Genomic DNA, 17,022 nt, shown 5'->3' on the forward strand with positions numbered 1-17,022 from the left:
AATAATTTAATCATGTAAACATAATATAAGATATTTATTTGTACAAGGCTAAAAAATAAAAGTTTATTGGATTTTAATAATTCATATTGACTGATATTGACCGATAATAATCCATATTTATTTTATTGCCACTTGCGGTCTCAAATTTCAAAAAGCCGGTCCCGGTGGTCTCTGTTAAAAACGACTTAATAACGTTATACTTTTTCTCGAATTCCAAACTAATATTTTAGGGCTTTTGATAGGAAGGAGAATACGAATCGATTGATGTAGAATTAAACTCGAAACGGTGATTCAAACAACTTTATTTTTGTTAATTGAAAGTTCAAACGACTTGATTTTTGTTAATTAGTTAAAATTAATTTAAATTTTGTTGTTATTTTAATCTTTCAGTTAACAATGTTGTGTTTGTTTATTTAATAAAAGTAGAACAGTTAAAAGTTAAAACAAAACAAGTTGGAAAGATTACCTGGAGATTGGTGAGTTTTGGAGATTTTCAAAAGATGCTCTCTTTGATCCCCACGAATGTTTTTGTGATAACCGAGATTTTAATCGTCGCATTTGCTGTACCCTTAATCCCCACGGATGTTTATATCTTCACCGCCCACCACTATTCCTTTTTTAATGCGCCTGCAGATCTTACTGTCTTTTTATTTTTTTAACTTGAGTTTTTTTTATAAAACCCATGCAAGTTTCAACCACATACGTAGAATCCACGAAACATAATGTTAATTCCATTTTTATTTTAATTTTGGATCAGTTTGTACTGCTTCTTATTCACGGTAGGACAAAGTTCAAATTAAAAAAAAAATAAAATGGCAGGGATGAAGGGAAAATTAAAATCGAGTTCACTAATTACCAGACTGGTTTTCATGTTTTCTAGGTTCATGAGTCATGATCATGTTCAGTTTTAGTACTGCACAAAAACAAATCAGTTTTTCCAAACAATAATAAAACTTAATTTTGAAAAATCAGTTTAAATGATTTATGTATTTGATACATTTCAAAGTATTATGATCAAATACAAATCATTCTTAACATGAGAATAGCAGGAAGCAATTTGCTGTTATTATTAGGTTTGTTTTTATAAGTGTGTGTTGTTAGTTTTGTTTCGTATTTGTTGACTTTCGATTATGAGACGATATAAATATTTATTGATTACATTTTATTGTTATCAATATGTTTTTTTCTTATGTTGTTATAAGTATTTGCTGTTATTATTATGTTGTTAATTTTGATTCTTTTGTTGTATTATTATGGTTTTTTCTTTTTAATTATAAAACATTGCTTATATGGATTGATATTGTAGTTGATATTGTTTCCTACGTTCTTATTTTTGATAGATTGGTATTGTTTCCTACGTTCTCATGTTAAGATCATTTTGTACATGAACCTTCCCCACATTTCAAATAACCTTTTTTTTTTGTTTACAAAGTTAATCTATTAGAAATTAAGTATAATTGTCAATGTGAAGCTAGCCAACTTGGTAGAGAAATTTGGCTCTTCAATTTATTCTTAACATTAAATTAACTTATTTTTAAATACTCTATAAACCATCTATACACACACTTTGCGATAGGGGTGTGTTTTTTAACCGTATCCGAATAAGGAACCCGAACCGAAGCGGCCCGAGACCCGAATAACACGATCCGAATTCACCCGAACCGATTAAACTCCTAACTCGAACCCGAGATTAAATATTCGGGTCGCTATTTGGGTTGAAATACCCAAATTCGGGTTGACCCGAAAAACCCGAAGTATGATACATCGATGTATATATCCCTAAATTTTATAGGGTAGTTTAGCGGTAAAGTAACATAGTGACCATATGTATTCTTGTTCGGCTCTTCTCAAGACTCCAATTAATATTGGATCTATCACATTGGATACCAATGTATTAATTACCATAAAGCATGTTGAGAATGTATCTTCAATTCAAAAACTTAAATAGTAAAGTATTTAAACCAATATGTATTAAGCATGTTTCTTCAATTTACACAAGTATTGATCCACATGCTACAACACTTCACCTTGTCTAATGCATGCTTGTATGATAAATATTATAAGTTATTGTTGAATATGGCTGTATATTACGGTTTTATAACGGCTTGGAATATGGTTATTTTTTATTGATAAAGGTGGATAAATTTTTTTAATTTGTTAAACCCGAAAACCGACCCGAATTTACCCGAACCGTTAACCCGAAACCCGAACAAACCGAACTTATTTGGGTCGGTTTTTGGGTCAACTTGTTTTGAGCTCAACCCGAATAAATAACCCGAAGAACACCCCTACTTTACGACCTCTAGGAGAGTTATAATACTTTTCTTTTAATTAAACCGCAAATTAACTTACTATACACACACTTTGCGGTATTTGAACCATCAACATCTATGATAGAGGGGAGGGAGTTATGCCATAATACTTTATCTTTAGTTAAACCGCAAATTAACTTACTCGTATAATTATTATTATAACCACCTATACATGCACACGATGGCGGATCCGGGTTGTTTTTTTAAGTGGTGCACTACTTTTATATGCTTCAATTTCATAGAGTCGGGTATAAAAAATTCCAGGTCAGTTCGATGGTTCGGGCAAAGTTCATTACATAATAAAAATATGATAAAATAATAAAAAAGACACCCTCATTAGAAATTAAAAAACACATAATATAAATACAATAGTCTTTACGAATAAAAAAAATACTTATAGCTGTTCCCTACGAGTCTTCATCTTTTGAAATCGTTGCATTACTTCTTCAACCGAAACTTGTTTGAGGAATTCTCTTTCAATGAAACAAATGCAAGAATCGTTCTTGTATTCATCACCCATCCTCTTACGCAAATATGTTTTTCACATTTTGTTTTTACTTGGGTGATAAGATGAAATTGGCTGCCTTTCGAAATGATCGCATGGAAGATCATCCAAATTTATTTTTAATGCTTTAATACTTGAAGATGATGATCCAAGGTTTGATGGTTCTCTTTGAAAATATCTTTTGATATTCATAAAGTGGCGGCCTAAGGTTTTTAGAGGCCTCAAGCTAATTATCATATTAGGGCCTTTTTTAAAAAACTTTTTCATATAAATCCTTATTCAGGCTTGGGATCGACAATATAGACTAAAAGGTTTATAGTTGGCATGGTTAGTTTTATTTTATCTTTTAATTTATATCTTATGTTTATAAAAAAAACCATAAGTTTACCTAAAATTCACTTTTATAGCTTAATTTGATGCAATTTGTTTAATAAAATAATTATAAAGCGATAAACTAATAAGTAATTACTACTTTAAATAAAAGTAATTATTGACCTCATCATTCTATCCTGTGATATCTAAATTGTGCAAATTCAAATTGGAGCGTAAATCCAAAACGAAGTGCAAATCCAAAAAACAAGAATGACCTACAAATCCAAATCGTGGTTCACAACAACACCAAAACACCAATTGCATTTCCAAAATCCAAACAATGTAACTGCAAATCCAAATCACAGATTGGAAAACCCAAATTCAGAGTCGGGAGTTCGCAAATCACAAGAGACGAGTACAAGAATACAGTAGCTCGCAAATGGGAAACACAAAATTAACTCGAGGTGAATTGGTCGTATAAAAAGATGAAGAATTAGCCATTGCCACTCCCTAAAATTGACGCCTGGAATATTAAAGACATGGGAGTTAATTCCGTATAATAATGTGCCACGTCAATTTTTTGATTGAATCGGCGAATTTGTTGCCTTCACGCTAGCTTCAGTTACTCAACTGCATTATGTAACCTAATTATCTAATATGCATCGATATAGTACTTAGACTACGTAATATATTAATTATTTTTTTAAAAAAAATTGGGGGACTTTATAAACATGAGGCCTCAAGCCCTTGCTTGGGTTAGCTACACACTTGGGCCTACAAGGATTCATAATACCTATAATATCAACAATTACAAACCAACAAATTAAAATTAAAATTAAATTTAACAACTAACATAACAAATGAACAACATCATGGACAATTTACATTTAACATTTAACAAATGAATGCAATCTACCTATATAAAAGAGTGGAGTTTCCACAAAATCCTCCATTTAGTTTTCACCAAAATTCTTCAAATTGTCACATGGCATTTTCTAACTTTTTTTTCATTAGTATTTAAAAAATTATATTTCACCAAAAACATTCATTCTTTTCAACAAGCATTCTTAGAAAAACCTAAAGGGCATTTTGGGTAAGTTTTGTTTACAAAACAAAAAATTGTTTTGGGAACTTAAAGATGATTATTAATATTTATATTTTTTAATTATATTCCATGGTATTATATTTACTTAACACTAAACATAACATGACGTACATAATTCCCCGATTTATGTAACATATCGAGATTTATGGTGTCTTATATATTCAAACGTAATCAATGTCGTGTGCATTGATTATACCCATATTACCAGTATTTCAAAATTAAGCTCGAATATTTATTTACTATAACATAGTTACAACAGTTAATGATTTAAAATTCGGTTCCCATTTTTAAAATCCTTTCCATTATGTTTGAATATGAATTTATGGCTACATAAGTTAAAGATTTAAGCTTTCTTGCATACGTATTGTATTTTCCGTTTGTCATTATTTTTTGTTGTTTATTGTGTGCAGACATGCTTCTTGGATTGTTGCAAGGCAACAGAAAATGTAAAAAACTTATACATCTTCTACCATCTTTATGATAAACGATGAGTTATAATTTGGCATGTGTATTATATTTTGGTTGTATCTTATTAATTTTGGTTGCATCATGAGTGGTGATATGAGCTATGACCTTTATTTTGCTTAATCATATTGAGGTGTAAAGTGGTAGTATGCTTACTTTTCTTTTCATAATTCTTTGTTCATGTTTTTTTTAGATTTCTGGATGTTTGAATGCTGAATATGAGCTGATAATCATGTCTTTTATTAACAAAGGATACCATTTAGGAGTTTTATGCAATTTTGATCACTACAGTAATTATTTTGTAGTTGTTAAATATTTTTTTCTAATTATTTCAACTAGCAATTAGCATTTAGACAATTTTTAGAATATGTACATTTTGGCCATTAACTTAAAATATGACATTTTTTTATATGATCTTTTATTGATTTCGGTTTTTTATTATATGATTTTGTTGAACTGGGTCCTTTTTACATGATTTTTGTAGGTGTTTTCAGATTAAAAAAAAATATTGTAAAAACGTTTGTTAACTATTACAAAATACTAATGTTTATTTTTATAAAATTAGTACTAATGTTGAAGTTTATTAAGACACAAGATTGATTGGTTAAAAAGCAAAATTTAGAATTAGGCAAATTGTTAACAAAGAACTTTCCAAATTTAGATGATAAAAAAGTCTTTGCCTTAACAAACGTTTAGAGTGGTTAAATCAAGGGTTAAAATGCATTCAAAATTTCAATTATAACAAAAAGGAAGAAAAACAAGAAGAGTTCTTTCCAAATTTTGATGATAAAAGTCTTTAACTCAGTTTAGAATGGTTAAATCAAATGTTAAAAAGCATCCAAAAATTTAATTGCAACAAATAAGAAGAAAAAAAGAAGTTAAGTGACTTGTGAATAGTATTTTTCATGTTTCACATTTTGTAAATATTTATACTATTCTTTTTTGCTATTTTATATTATTACAAATCCCTGTATTACACGGGTTCTAACCTAGTTGTTAAATAAAATAATGAATAACACTATTTGTTCGATTATACTTTTTTTTTCACCAAAAACTATGGTTAATTTTGTATTGTGTAGGAATATGTTAGAATTTGAATTTGTGAATTAATCCTATATTTACAAACAAATATATGGATTCAAGTTTTTATATCATTCTTACCTTATAAACTTTTGCTACTATAGTACAGTTCTAGGATTAGATGTGTACTTAATAGTGTTCTTCATAGAGAGTTTCAAAGAAGTAATTACAGGTGGTTTGTGTTATTTTATCTTTGATAGTAGTTCGATAAATATATAATTTGAAACTTATGTTAACTTAAAAGTGGGAGGATTCGAGCTTCGAGGAAGATTAGAAGGCAGGAGGATTGGAGGAAGGCAAGAGGTGTGTGGTTGGCCGGAAAAGCAGCAGGCAACGCCGGTGGTCGAAGAACGGCGATGGTCGGTGAACGGTGGTGGTATGGTAGATATTTGCGTGAGTTTGAAGAGGTGATATAAGGGCATAAAACGAACAAGAAAAAAAAGTTCAAAAAATCACATAACAACCGGAATCGAACCCGTGACCTTAAGTTTACAAATTCAATTTCTTACCAGCTAAACCGGCTTTTGTAACATAAACAGAGTGGTTCTTTCCTAATTTGTAAGGTGGTTCCTCTAATATTTCATATGTATAAATACACTATTATTTCGAAACTCGGGTGGTTCCGAGGAACCATCCATTTACTATATAGATCCGCCCCTGCATGCACAACACAAGATTTAAACCCTTGCCCTGTCGAATAGAGGATATGCATTCTTAACACAACATCATGTCTTTCATGTCGTCACTCTGCGAGAGTGTGTGATGGGAAATGACCTTCCCATGTTTTTCCATCACCTAAAATAGCTCTATCGCTTGTTCCATCCCAAAATTCTTTTATAAAAGATTGGAAAAGTTAACTAATTGAGTTTCAAGTTCTTTGTGATGCTTTTAATTAAAAATATATAACAAAACAATAATTATGTGTTACTAACTCTTTATAAAATTAATTAAAAAAACAGGTTAATTATTTTCTCGCTATTACTTAATGAAGTTTTCAATCTTTTACATATTGCTCTTATTCACACAAAGGCGGATGCAAGACTAAAGAAGGGTGGGCGTGTATACACTGTCCACCGTCTAGCCCAACTTTTCAGTGTTATATATAACCATGTTAGATTATTTTCTCGCTATTACAGTGTAACTTAATGAAGTTTTCAACATTTTTCATATCGCTTACATTCACACAAAGGCGGATGCAAGGCTGAAGGAGGGTAGACATGTGTTGTCCACCGTCTAGCCCAACTTTTCAGTATTATATATAACCCCAAATCCCAATTTAAGATGTGCCCAAGAAGTTATGAGAAAGTATGGGTGTAAATGAGCCGAGCCGAGTCAAGTCCAAGCTTGACAAGGCTCGAGCTTGGCTCGTTTTGAGATTTTTTTTTTAAAGCTCGAGCTAGACGCTTGAGTTGTTTTTTCAAGCTCGGGTTCGGCTCATATTAGTAGATGTCTATTAATTGATTTGAGGGATTGTTTTGCAGTAACTTAAAACTAAAAGCTTAAACCTTATTTTCAATCCGATTTATTTTGACCCGAACCAAATTTTGCGCCTCTCCAGACTGTGCCCACCCTAAAAACCTACCTAGCAAGGCTCATCATGATCAGTTATATCATGTATCAAGCAATACTGGTTGATGGTACATAAAATTTTCTAAAAGAACAAAGATGAATTTATTCATAAACGACTTCCATAACCGCTAATTCCAACAACAGTCCTAGAATCTGTCACAAACATAAATATTCTTCGTGTTGTTAGAACCGTCACTTAAATAATCTATTACACAAATCAGGCGAGGCTTTTATCTAGCCTCAAAACCATCATGCCCTTTATTCTGTTCCATAATCAGCCATGGTTAGCCTGCTGAAGTGACTTGATTCACTTACAACACACAATTCTTAACCTCAAATGTGGGTGATGATGATGATGATCTTGATGGTCCCATTTCAGCCTTTAATGTCATCTATAACCACACGAGCCGCATTGTGTCCTGGTGCACCCATGACACCACCACCAGGATGGGCCCCACTCCCGCATAGATACAATCCTCTTAACGGAGTTCTGTAATTAGACCTGCAATTCATTCCATTTCATATAGACTTATAATATTTGGGAGTTTTCTTCAAATATCACCAAAATAATAATAATAATAAAATTAATGCAAACTAGACTACCATCCTTTTACAGGTCTCATGAGGAACAGAGAATCCAACCCCATTGCACCATGGAAGATGTTCCCTCCTGCCAGGTATCAACAGCTCAGGTTAATAATATTTATGTTTCATTCTATCTACAGGTCAATATCAATAATGTTGAAAGAGTCACTTGCCTGTCAGACCAATAATCCTTTCAAGGTCTGGTGGAGCCAACATGTCATAGCCAATAACTGATGAACTGAAGCCAGGGGCATACTCGTCAATTAACTTAAAACATCTTTGTGCAAATGATTCCTACAAAAAAAATCAAACTCAAATTAAAATAGAATATAGAATTGCGGGTGTATGTATTTCTAAAATAAAGGTAAACTCACTTTATATGCAGTATCTTCCCAGCTACCATCGTTAGGTTTATACGGTGTGAACTGAACAAACAAATTGATAACATGCTTGCCTACAAAAATTAATTTTCATTAGCTTTCAAAATTTTATCTATCAAAAATAATGTGAAAAAGTACCAGGTGGAGATATAGTTTTGTCTAAAACTGAAGGAATTGTCATTTCAATTACAGGCCTTCGTGATGACAAGCCATTTCTCGCATCCTGGCATGCAGACTCAATCTCCTCTATACTGAATAACAAGTAACACAATTTTTTAATAATAACTAAATAATGATTTAGGATAGGGAAAACAAAAATTAAAAAAGGATGTAAAAAGGAAAACTGAAGGAATATCATATACCTCTCAGAACCAATGTGAATAGTACCCATATGCTGAGGACCAGCATCAGGAGAACCGATATTGCAACCCCGAAACTGTGGCAACTTGTCAACTGCCAAATTGATTTTAGTGGTTGCCTGTTCAATACAGTAGAAGAAATGTTTCATCATTCCAAACTTGGAACTATGGCTATCCAAAAAGCTTGTGGCTCAAAGCTCACTCGAATTGGTTCGGTTTGAAGCTGTAAAATAGCCGAGCCTGAGCCAAGAGTGGCTCACTCGTTAGCTCGGTCGGTTTGGCTCGGAACACTTTACTGTTACTTTAACACACACACACATATAGTGTTGAAGAGAACCACGCTTATAACAATGATCAACCATTCTTTCAGCCCTAGCTCGTTAAGTCGGCTTGGTTTAGCTCGCTCATAAGCTGGGTCGGTTGAACTTGATTCGGACTTCTATTATGTTGAACTTATTTTGCATATGTTTTTGAACTATTTATCTTGAAAGTTGTTTATTAAATTTCCTTTTTAAAACCAAACCAAACACTCTGAGCCGAACCAAGCCGAACTCGAACTCGAACTCAAACTTTTCAGCACAGTTCATGAACAGCCCAGCCCTACTTAGAACTTCGATAATATAATAATGATGAAATGCAATAAGATCTTACAGAGCTATAGTCAACGTTCTTAATCGCACGAGAAAAATCTTCCGGAAGAATATTTTCTGGTACTAGTTCCTATGTCAAAATATGTAAAAATTAAAAGTTGAAACAGTTAACCACACCTTACTTTTAGATCAAATTGCAAGATATCATTAGCATTAAAAACGTACCATGAAAGTCTTGTGCGCGGTAGCGTTTGATAAAACAACTGACGAACGAACTTCTGTTCCATCAGCCAATATAACCTTAAAACACAATATTAGATTGTATAAATCCTGCTTCATGGTCCATGGTAACAATTGGCAATTGAATGATATAATTATAGCTTACCCCAGTTACTGTGTCTGAATCTTCAATCATCAGCTTTGATACCTGAATAACAAATGAACCATTATCTAAGTAACAACATTATTACTGGATAAATGATAAATCTGATCCAGATAGGTTTAAAAGTGGTGATAAAAAAGAAACAGATTGGTTATTCCAAAAATTATAATATACCTCTGCATCAGTAACTATGGTGACACCAGCTTCTTTAGCAGCCTTTCCAATGGCCTGTGACACAGAGCCCATTCCACCTTCAACATACCTACACGCATATTAGTTACCTTTTGAAAAAAATGCTACACACAAGTGTTAGAAATACTTACGACCAAATTCCACGGTGACCATCAGTTTCTCCCATCACATGATGTAGCAGAACATATCCACTCCCTGGTGTGTGGGCACTCGTCTGCATTACAATTATTAAAACACCAAGGTAATTCATTAATCATTAACAGTAGTTAGTAGTAAGAGTGTTAAGGTAAATGCAAGTAGAAGTCAACAGAGAACATAGAATTACAACAATAAACATGCGATATTCTAATTATGAGGCCGTCTTTGGAGCATAAATATGTAACGAGATACAGAAATGTGATAACTGAAAGGTGCTTACCGTGGTTCCTATCACAGCATCTGTAGCAAGTGTTGCCTTCAACACATCACTCTGCATTCACATACAAAAGATAACAAAAAACATATTGTTTTTAGAATCATGTGAGAATCGTTTTGTCAAATGCAGTCAACAAAAGCATGCATCTAGTTTACAATTCTTTTTTAGTGTTCAAAAGTCAAAGGAGTAATAACACCAACATTGAGGAATGAGGATCAAGTAACAACCTCAAACCAGTTATTTAAAACCTTTGATGCTGGTGACAGTAAAAGGTCCATGAAATCCCTGAAATAAGAAAGAACTACATAAGTTCATGAAGTCTGTAATGCGGACGTCTTCTTAGTTGATGGTTGACTTGATTTAGAGGACACACACACTAAAACATAACACTTTTATAAAACCAACCAGTTAATGATTCTATTCATTTGGCACCAGGATAAGAAATCTTACACGAGCCCTTGTTGACCCATGGAGACAGACTGATGCAAACAATGTGCCCAAAATTCTGATTTCTGTAACTTATGTTTCAACCGCGAATTAAAAGACGAAACACCGTGGTGAGCTTCAGGAGGTGATGAATCTATTAATGGATCCATGAACCTGCAAAACTTCTCCAGCTGATTCTCATACCTACATATAACAATTAAAAGAGCAAATTCAATAAAATTGAACAAACAAATAATCAAAGGCTTTGAAGCTACTTAGGCGTGTCCAACACGTGAATGCATAGTAATGTCGCGACTCCACGATCTATGAATGTGGTTTTTAAACGACTTAGTTTTGCTATCCAGAAAGGAATTATGCTATTAATGTAACAGTAACAAATTATATTAATGTTAAATCCAGATAATGATAGGACCTTGGATAAGCCTCAGCATCTCGTTCGGAAAACTTCGATATCTCGGACCGATTTAGCTCCGCATCCGGACCTAACAGAAGATAACGCCCGTCCAGACACGGCGTAAACGAAGACGGACTTCGCTTCAACAGTTTCAATCCATGTCTATGCAGCTCCAGATCTCTTCAAGGTCAACAATCAAATTAAAGAACAAACATTAAAATATTAAATGTTAAATGATAAAATAGAACCTGATGATAGAAGGACGGAGGAGGCTTTGAAGGTAGCTGCAACGGGAGAACTTGAAGCCAGGGATGAGTTCTTCGGTGACGGCGGCGCCGCCAATGAGGTGGCGGCGTTCGAGGACGGCGACGGAGAGGCCGGATTGAGCTAGGTATGCGGCGGCGGTGAGGCCGTTATGGCCGCCGCCGATGACTAAAGCGTCCCATTTTTTGTTCTTTAAGGCGTGAGTGGTGGTGGTGCAAAATCTTCTTCTCCACATTTTTGGGGTGGTCACTGAATTGGTCACTTTGAAAACCAGCCTACTGTTTGTTTACTGTTGATCTGGTTAATGTATCTAACATTATCATTAATAGTGATTTTTTTTTTTTATTTTCTCTTTACACCAATCACGAATCGTGTGTATTTCTCGTGAGACTAAGAGCAAAAAAAAAAGTCTTATTTTTTTTTTCACAATAACTCGGGATTTAATCCCATAGAGATATAAATCTTTTATGAATGAATGCTCTTGGAGTAGTCGGCCTTGAACCTACGTGCCTATGACTTTGTTTTTGAAGAAAACTAATACTGTAGAAGTAATAACCAACTCATCACTTCCAACACGCGCAATTTCTTTTCGTCGATACGTCCTGTTAATTGAGTGTCTGGTTCTCCAATAGATTGGCCTGCAATAATACCTACATCACCACTCCCTTTGACAACATCCACTAATTCGAAACTTAATTTGAGAGCCATATTTCGACCCGGACGTTTACGGGATACCGCTAATAACCAACGAAATGTGCACGGTTTGATTCGGTTATTAACGAATTAACCGTTTGGTTTGGTTTGGTTTAGTTATTAAGCAAAGTTAAACTCGGATTAAATTCTTGCTTAGAAATACATGAAATGAGATATAAAAGCTAGACATATGAAAATATGAATGGTTCGGTTAATTCGGTTTTTGATTTTTTCGAGTCGGTTTTCAGTTCGGTTTTGGTTAACGTTTCGGTTATTATTTATCAAGTTATCAACATCCATGCCTTGAAAAAATTTATCAACATCCATAGTTTTAGCCTTTAGGTGATACCAAGCAGTCCATTGAATGGTTAAATTTTGTGGTATCATAGGAATGTAGAATGCTTATTTGTATTTCTTAGGAGTGTCGATCATATCGGGTTGACGGGTTTCAAGTTGGCAGGTTAACGTGCTGAGATTTTTCAACCATAACCCAACGCATTATATTTATTTGTGTCGTGTAATGTCGACCCATTTAAATTCGTTTCGTGTTCGGGTTGTGTTTCGAGTCAACACATTTTACCTTTATTTACAAATATTAGTAATATCTAGTGACCTAGTAATAAATTAAACAATTAATTACTCATTTAATATAAAACATTTTAATACTTTGATAGATATTTTTGTGTATGTATATATCTCAAATCTCAATTAACAAACGTAGGTTAACATATTTAGCTCTAAGAGCAAATGAATGAAAATTACTAGAAAATAAACAGTTAGAACTAATAAAAAAATGTTAGAAGTTAAGATTAGATAAATATAAAAATAAATTAGTTTTACTTTTAAAGTTAATAGATTATATGAAAAATTAGAGAAAATTACAAATTTTGTCCTTTCAAATTATATGAATGGGTCATTTTCGAAAATGACTTTTACCCTTTATTTATTTGCATTTTTCACTCGATTTTTGCCATTTACACTGACGGTCATCCAAAAAGTCAGTCAAGTCATGTGAGGGCATAAACATAACTTTATTTCCATCACCTTGTTCATGTTCTTTCGGATCGTTTACAGCCACTTCTGTTGCAACCACAGTGAACTCCACCAATGTCTTCTCTCAGCTAACGAATTCGAACAAGTCCGATTCTGATCCATCTATAGACAATATGTTGAAGAATGGAGTTGCATGCAAAAGCCATCTTTTAGACTATCACCAAATTTGGAGTGTTCTTCAATCTCCATATAGGTGCTGGGCTTAGATCAGCTGACAAGAATAAGGTATTGAAGCATGATTTCCTTCATATACCTGCTCACCTGCATCTATTTTAGTTAAAAGCCGTCCTTTTCTGCACCAAAGTAAACAATTTCTGTCACACCCCCAAATTTCCACTAACGGAGTTTTACCGTAAGGCGGGTGACAAACCAGGATCCGAACACATTAATCACACCAAACGACATCTACATGGTCTTAAAAGTTTTAACAAATCAAAATAAAATGTTCAGAGTACTTAAGTGCTAGTGCGGAAGCTAAACAAAGTGCGGGAGCCATCTCCCAAACAAGTTTAAATAATTCATGGCGCTACAAGCGCAAAACCAATATCAAATAAATGTTTTCAAACTTAAACCAATGCGAGTCCATGCATGCAATGTTATCCTAATCCAAGTGCTTGCTAGTGACCTGAGGAAAACATGCTAAAAAGAGTCAACACATATGGTTGGTGAGTTCACAGGTTTTCAAAGTAAGTTATGCTCTATCAGTTCATAAACATTTATAAATAAAAGTGGCCCATGGTTAACTACACTTAGTTAACTCGTTGCCGCATAGTGTTATGTTTCCATCACGACCGAAGCTGACTTGTTATTGCCTCAAGTCAAGTATTGCCAAAACTTAACAATGTTTGGTCAAAGTTACACCCCGTTCGACCTCCAGTCGAGAATAATGCAGGGTGGGGTTTGTCAAACCCAATAGTACTATTTAAATTTACCACGCCAGTTAACCTTAGTTAACGGTCCGATGTTTGTGAGGACTTTCCATGGCAAAGAAACACTACGTTATAAGCAACCAAACGGTTGTGTAAAGATTTAGAGCAAGTAAAGTAAAACAGTTTTGCATGTTTCCTCCCCCAAAGGAAAGGTATAAAAGTGGGGCCGTAAACTCACCTTGTTGGTGCTTCGGGTATTACACAAATCCGACCGAAGTAAATGCGTCACATGCTAAGACCCTAAAAATGCAAGTACGTAAGTAACTTGTGGGATGGTTCCTAGAACCACTAGTATCCAACAATCTCCCATTGTTTTTAAAAAGACTTTTGACCAAAGTTTGACTTTTGTTGACTTTGACTAAAGTTGACTTTGACTAAAGTTTTGACCTTTGACTAAAATATTGACCTTTGACTAAAATATTGACCTTTGACTAAAAGGTTGGACTTAGAATGTTTACCTTATAATTCTAGTCGCACTTAATCAATCATCAAGTATACACACTTAGCCATATTTCTTGCAATTCTATGATCAATACACTTTCACAACATCACAAGCAAGACTACTATTTAGTCAACTAGTTCTAAGTTGACTTAAAAAGTCAAAGTTCTAATTTACCACAACTAACATATCATAATTTGCAATTATCTCAATTCAACCAACACCTTTATCACCTTTTAACAATTTATACCACTTAAACCGATTTTTCTCATCAATCAAAACTCACAATTAAATTATCAAATAAATCACACATGTACACATCAGTATTAGGTTCAACATATATTTTTCTCACAATTTTTGGATTTACCAATTCGTCCAGAATATTCATATACTACAACAACATGATTTATATTTCTACAACAACACAGCAGTAATCAAAAATTTGTCAAAAATTCCATATTTGTCCAATTGATGCAAGACCAATTGGACTAGATTCCTAATTCAATTTACAACATCCTAGAAGTATAATTATATCCATATATATTTATCATCAAGTTATGAAATTTACAACTCAACTCAGAATTATTTTCTCTAATTTAGATTTGCATCCTGATTTTGTAAATTAATAAAAAGTATTCAAACAGTGTCCAAAAATTAAGATTTCAGACTTTCTGAAAACTAGATTCAAATTAAATATTCATAGAATCAAAAATCGATCAAAAACTCAAACATATCATCAAGTTATCAACAATCCAAATCCGTAACATCTAATCTGCCAATAAACAGTTTTAACCACAATCAACTACAAATCACAACTTTTCTATCCTTTGATTCAACAATCATCAAGAAACATTCTTACCAAATCAAATTGCATGTCTTATTTTTATCCATTTGATTTCATAATAAGAACACACGTATTTATAAAGGACTCAAAATATTAATTAAGACTCATACAAAAATCCTTTTTATTTGTCAAACTTTGATCATCCCCTTTCATGATCCAACCATTTGGATACAAGGTTCATATGAATTAAAAGAAAAAGAAACATATAAACATAATAACCTACTCACTTTGCTTGATCAAATGCTTAAACCCTTGTTTACTAATAATCACCAACTTGTTTGTTTTGAAGATGATACTTGAAGATGATTGTTTGTATGAAAGAAAATGAGAGTATGTGTGTGTGTGTGAGTATCACGGCCAAAGAGAGAGGAAAAGGGAAAGGAAAAAGTGTTGGCATCCAATAGTTGTAACCTCCTTGTTATTAACAACCCCTTTATGATTGATTTAATGAATATGATTACTTAGGTTAACTTTTATTAACTCATGTGTGACATGCTACATATTTTAATAAACATTTCCTATGTAACATAACCTAAGGTTCCATTTAAATAATAAACATGTTACATGACATACAATATAACCTATTTAATCATTTAGCTTACTTACAATCACATCATCATGTAATAACCATAATATAACATATTAATCACATAGCAAATTATACTTATCATACATGTTATATGACATGTTTATTATAACATGCAAGACGAGTTTATTATCCTAGTTATAATTAGTCACTTATCCTTGTTTAAGTCACCAATGACACGTTGACTTAAATATACGCATACATGACATCACATGTACAAGAGTTCATACTCATAGTTAACAGAACTAACTGAGTTTACTGACACAATCAACAGGATTTAACTAGGTTTAGTTAACAGAGTTAACCTGAAATTTTCAATTGTCACATCATCCCCTTGTTAAAAGAATTTTCGTCCCGAAAATTAATGTGATGTTACTACTAGACTGGGACATGAAAGGGATAGAAAAGAAAAATTTTAGGTTTGTCACATCATCCCCTTGTTAAAAGAATTTTCGTCCCGAAAATTTTAATCGTACCTATGGTTTGGCTTCAGGTTTTAATAGGTGTGGATACTTTTCTTTCATCTGGTCTTTGCACTCCCATGTGAACTCTGGTCCACGCTTAGAGTTCCAACGAACGTGAACGATAGGAGTTTTACTGTGCCTACGGGTCTTTACGTCCTGATCTATGATTTCCACCGGCTCTTCGATAAAACGTAACTGTTCGTCCACTTCTAGTTCCTCCAAAGGAACTATCAAGTTTTCGTCAGCCAAACACTTTTTAAGATTTGATACGTGGAAGACGTTATGTACCCCGCGGAGTTGTTCCGGTAAGTCCAACCTATAAGCCACTGGACCGATTTGTTCCACGATTTCGAATGGCCCTACGTAACGCGGGCTCAACTTTCCCCGTTTTCCAAAACGAATGACACCCTTCCACGGTGCCACTTTTAATAAAACTTTGTCCCCGACTTCAAATTCCAAAGGCCTTCTATGCTTATCAGCATAACTTTCTGACGATCACGTGCTGCTGCCATACGGTTTCGGATCTGAACTATCCTCTCCGTCGTTTCATGAACTATTTCAGGGCCAGTTAGTTGGCTCTCACCCACTTTCGCCCAGCAGAGTGGTAATCGGCATTTACGCCCATACAGAGCTTCAAAAGGGGCTGCTTGTATGCTCG

At 33.6% G+C, this 17,022-nt stretch overlaps 1 protein-coding gene across 1 annotated transcript; it reads right to left on the reverse strand.

Annotated features, from left to right (window-relative positions):
• Positions 1–7,493: 7,493 nt before the first annotated feature.
• LOC143535310 (uncharacterized) lies at positions 7,494–11,592 on the reverse strand. Its single transcript, XM_077029599.1, has 16 exons — positions 11,341–11,592; positions 11,111–11,272; positions 10,702–10,881; positions 10,479–10,536; positions 10,255–10,305; positions 9,968–10,050; positions 9,819–9,906; positions 9,648–9,689; positions 9,488–9,562; positions 9,324–9,392; positions 8,676–8,791; positions 8,452–8,564; positions 8,308–8,387; positions 8,114–8,227; positions 7,952–8,025; positions 7,494–7,850 (listed from the first exon to the last, which is right to left on the reverse strand). Exons 1-16 carry the CDS (start codon positions 11,589–11,591, stop codon positions 7,724–7,726), a joined length of 1,683 nt encoding a protein of 560 aa, XP_076885714.1. The 5' UTR covers position 11,592; the 3' UTR covers positions 7,494–7,723.
• Positions 11,593–17,022: the final 5,430 nt, after the last annotated feature.

This window comes from Bidens hawaiensis, unplaced genomic scaffold, assembly GCF_021521415.1.
Source record: "Bidens hawaiensis isolate Kalapana, Puna unplaced genomic scaffold, B.hawaiensis_p1.1 tig00010465_1, whole genome shotgun sequence".
Taxonomy (NCBI): Eukaryota; Viridiplantae; Streptophyta; class Magnoliopsida; order Asterales; family Asteraceae; genus Bidens; species Bidens hawaiensis.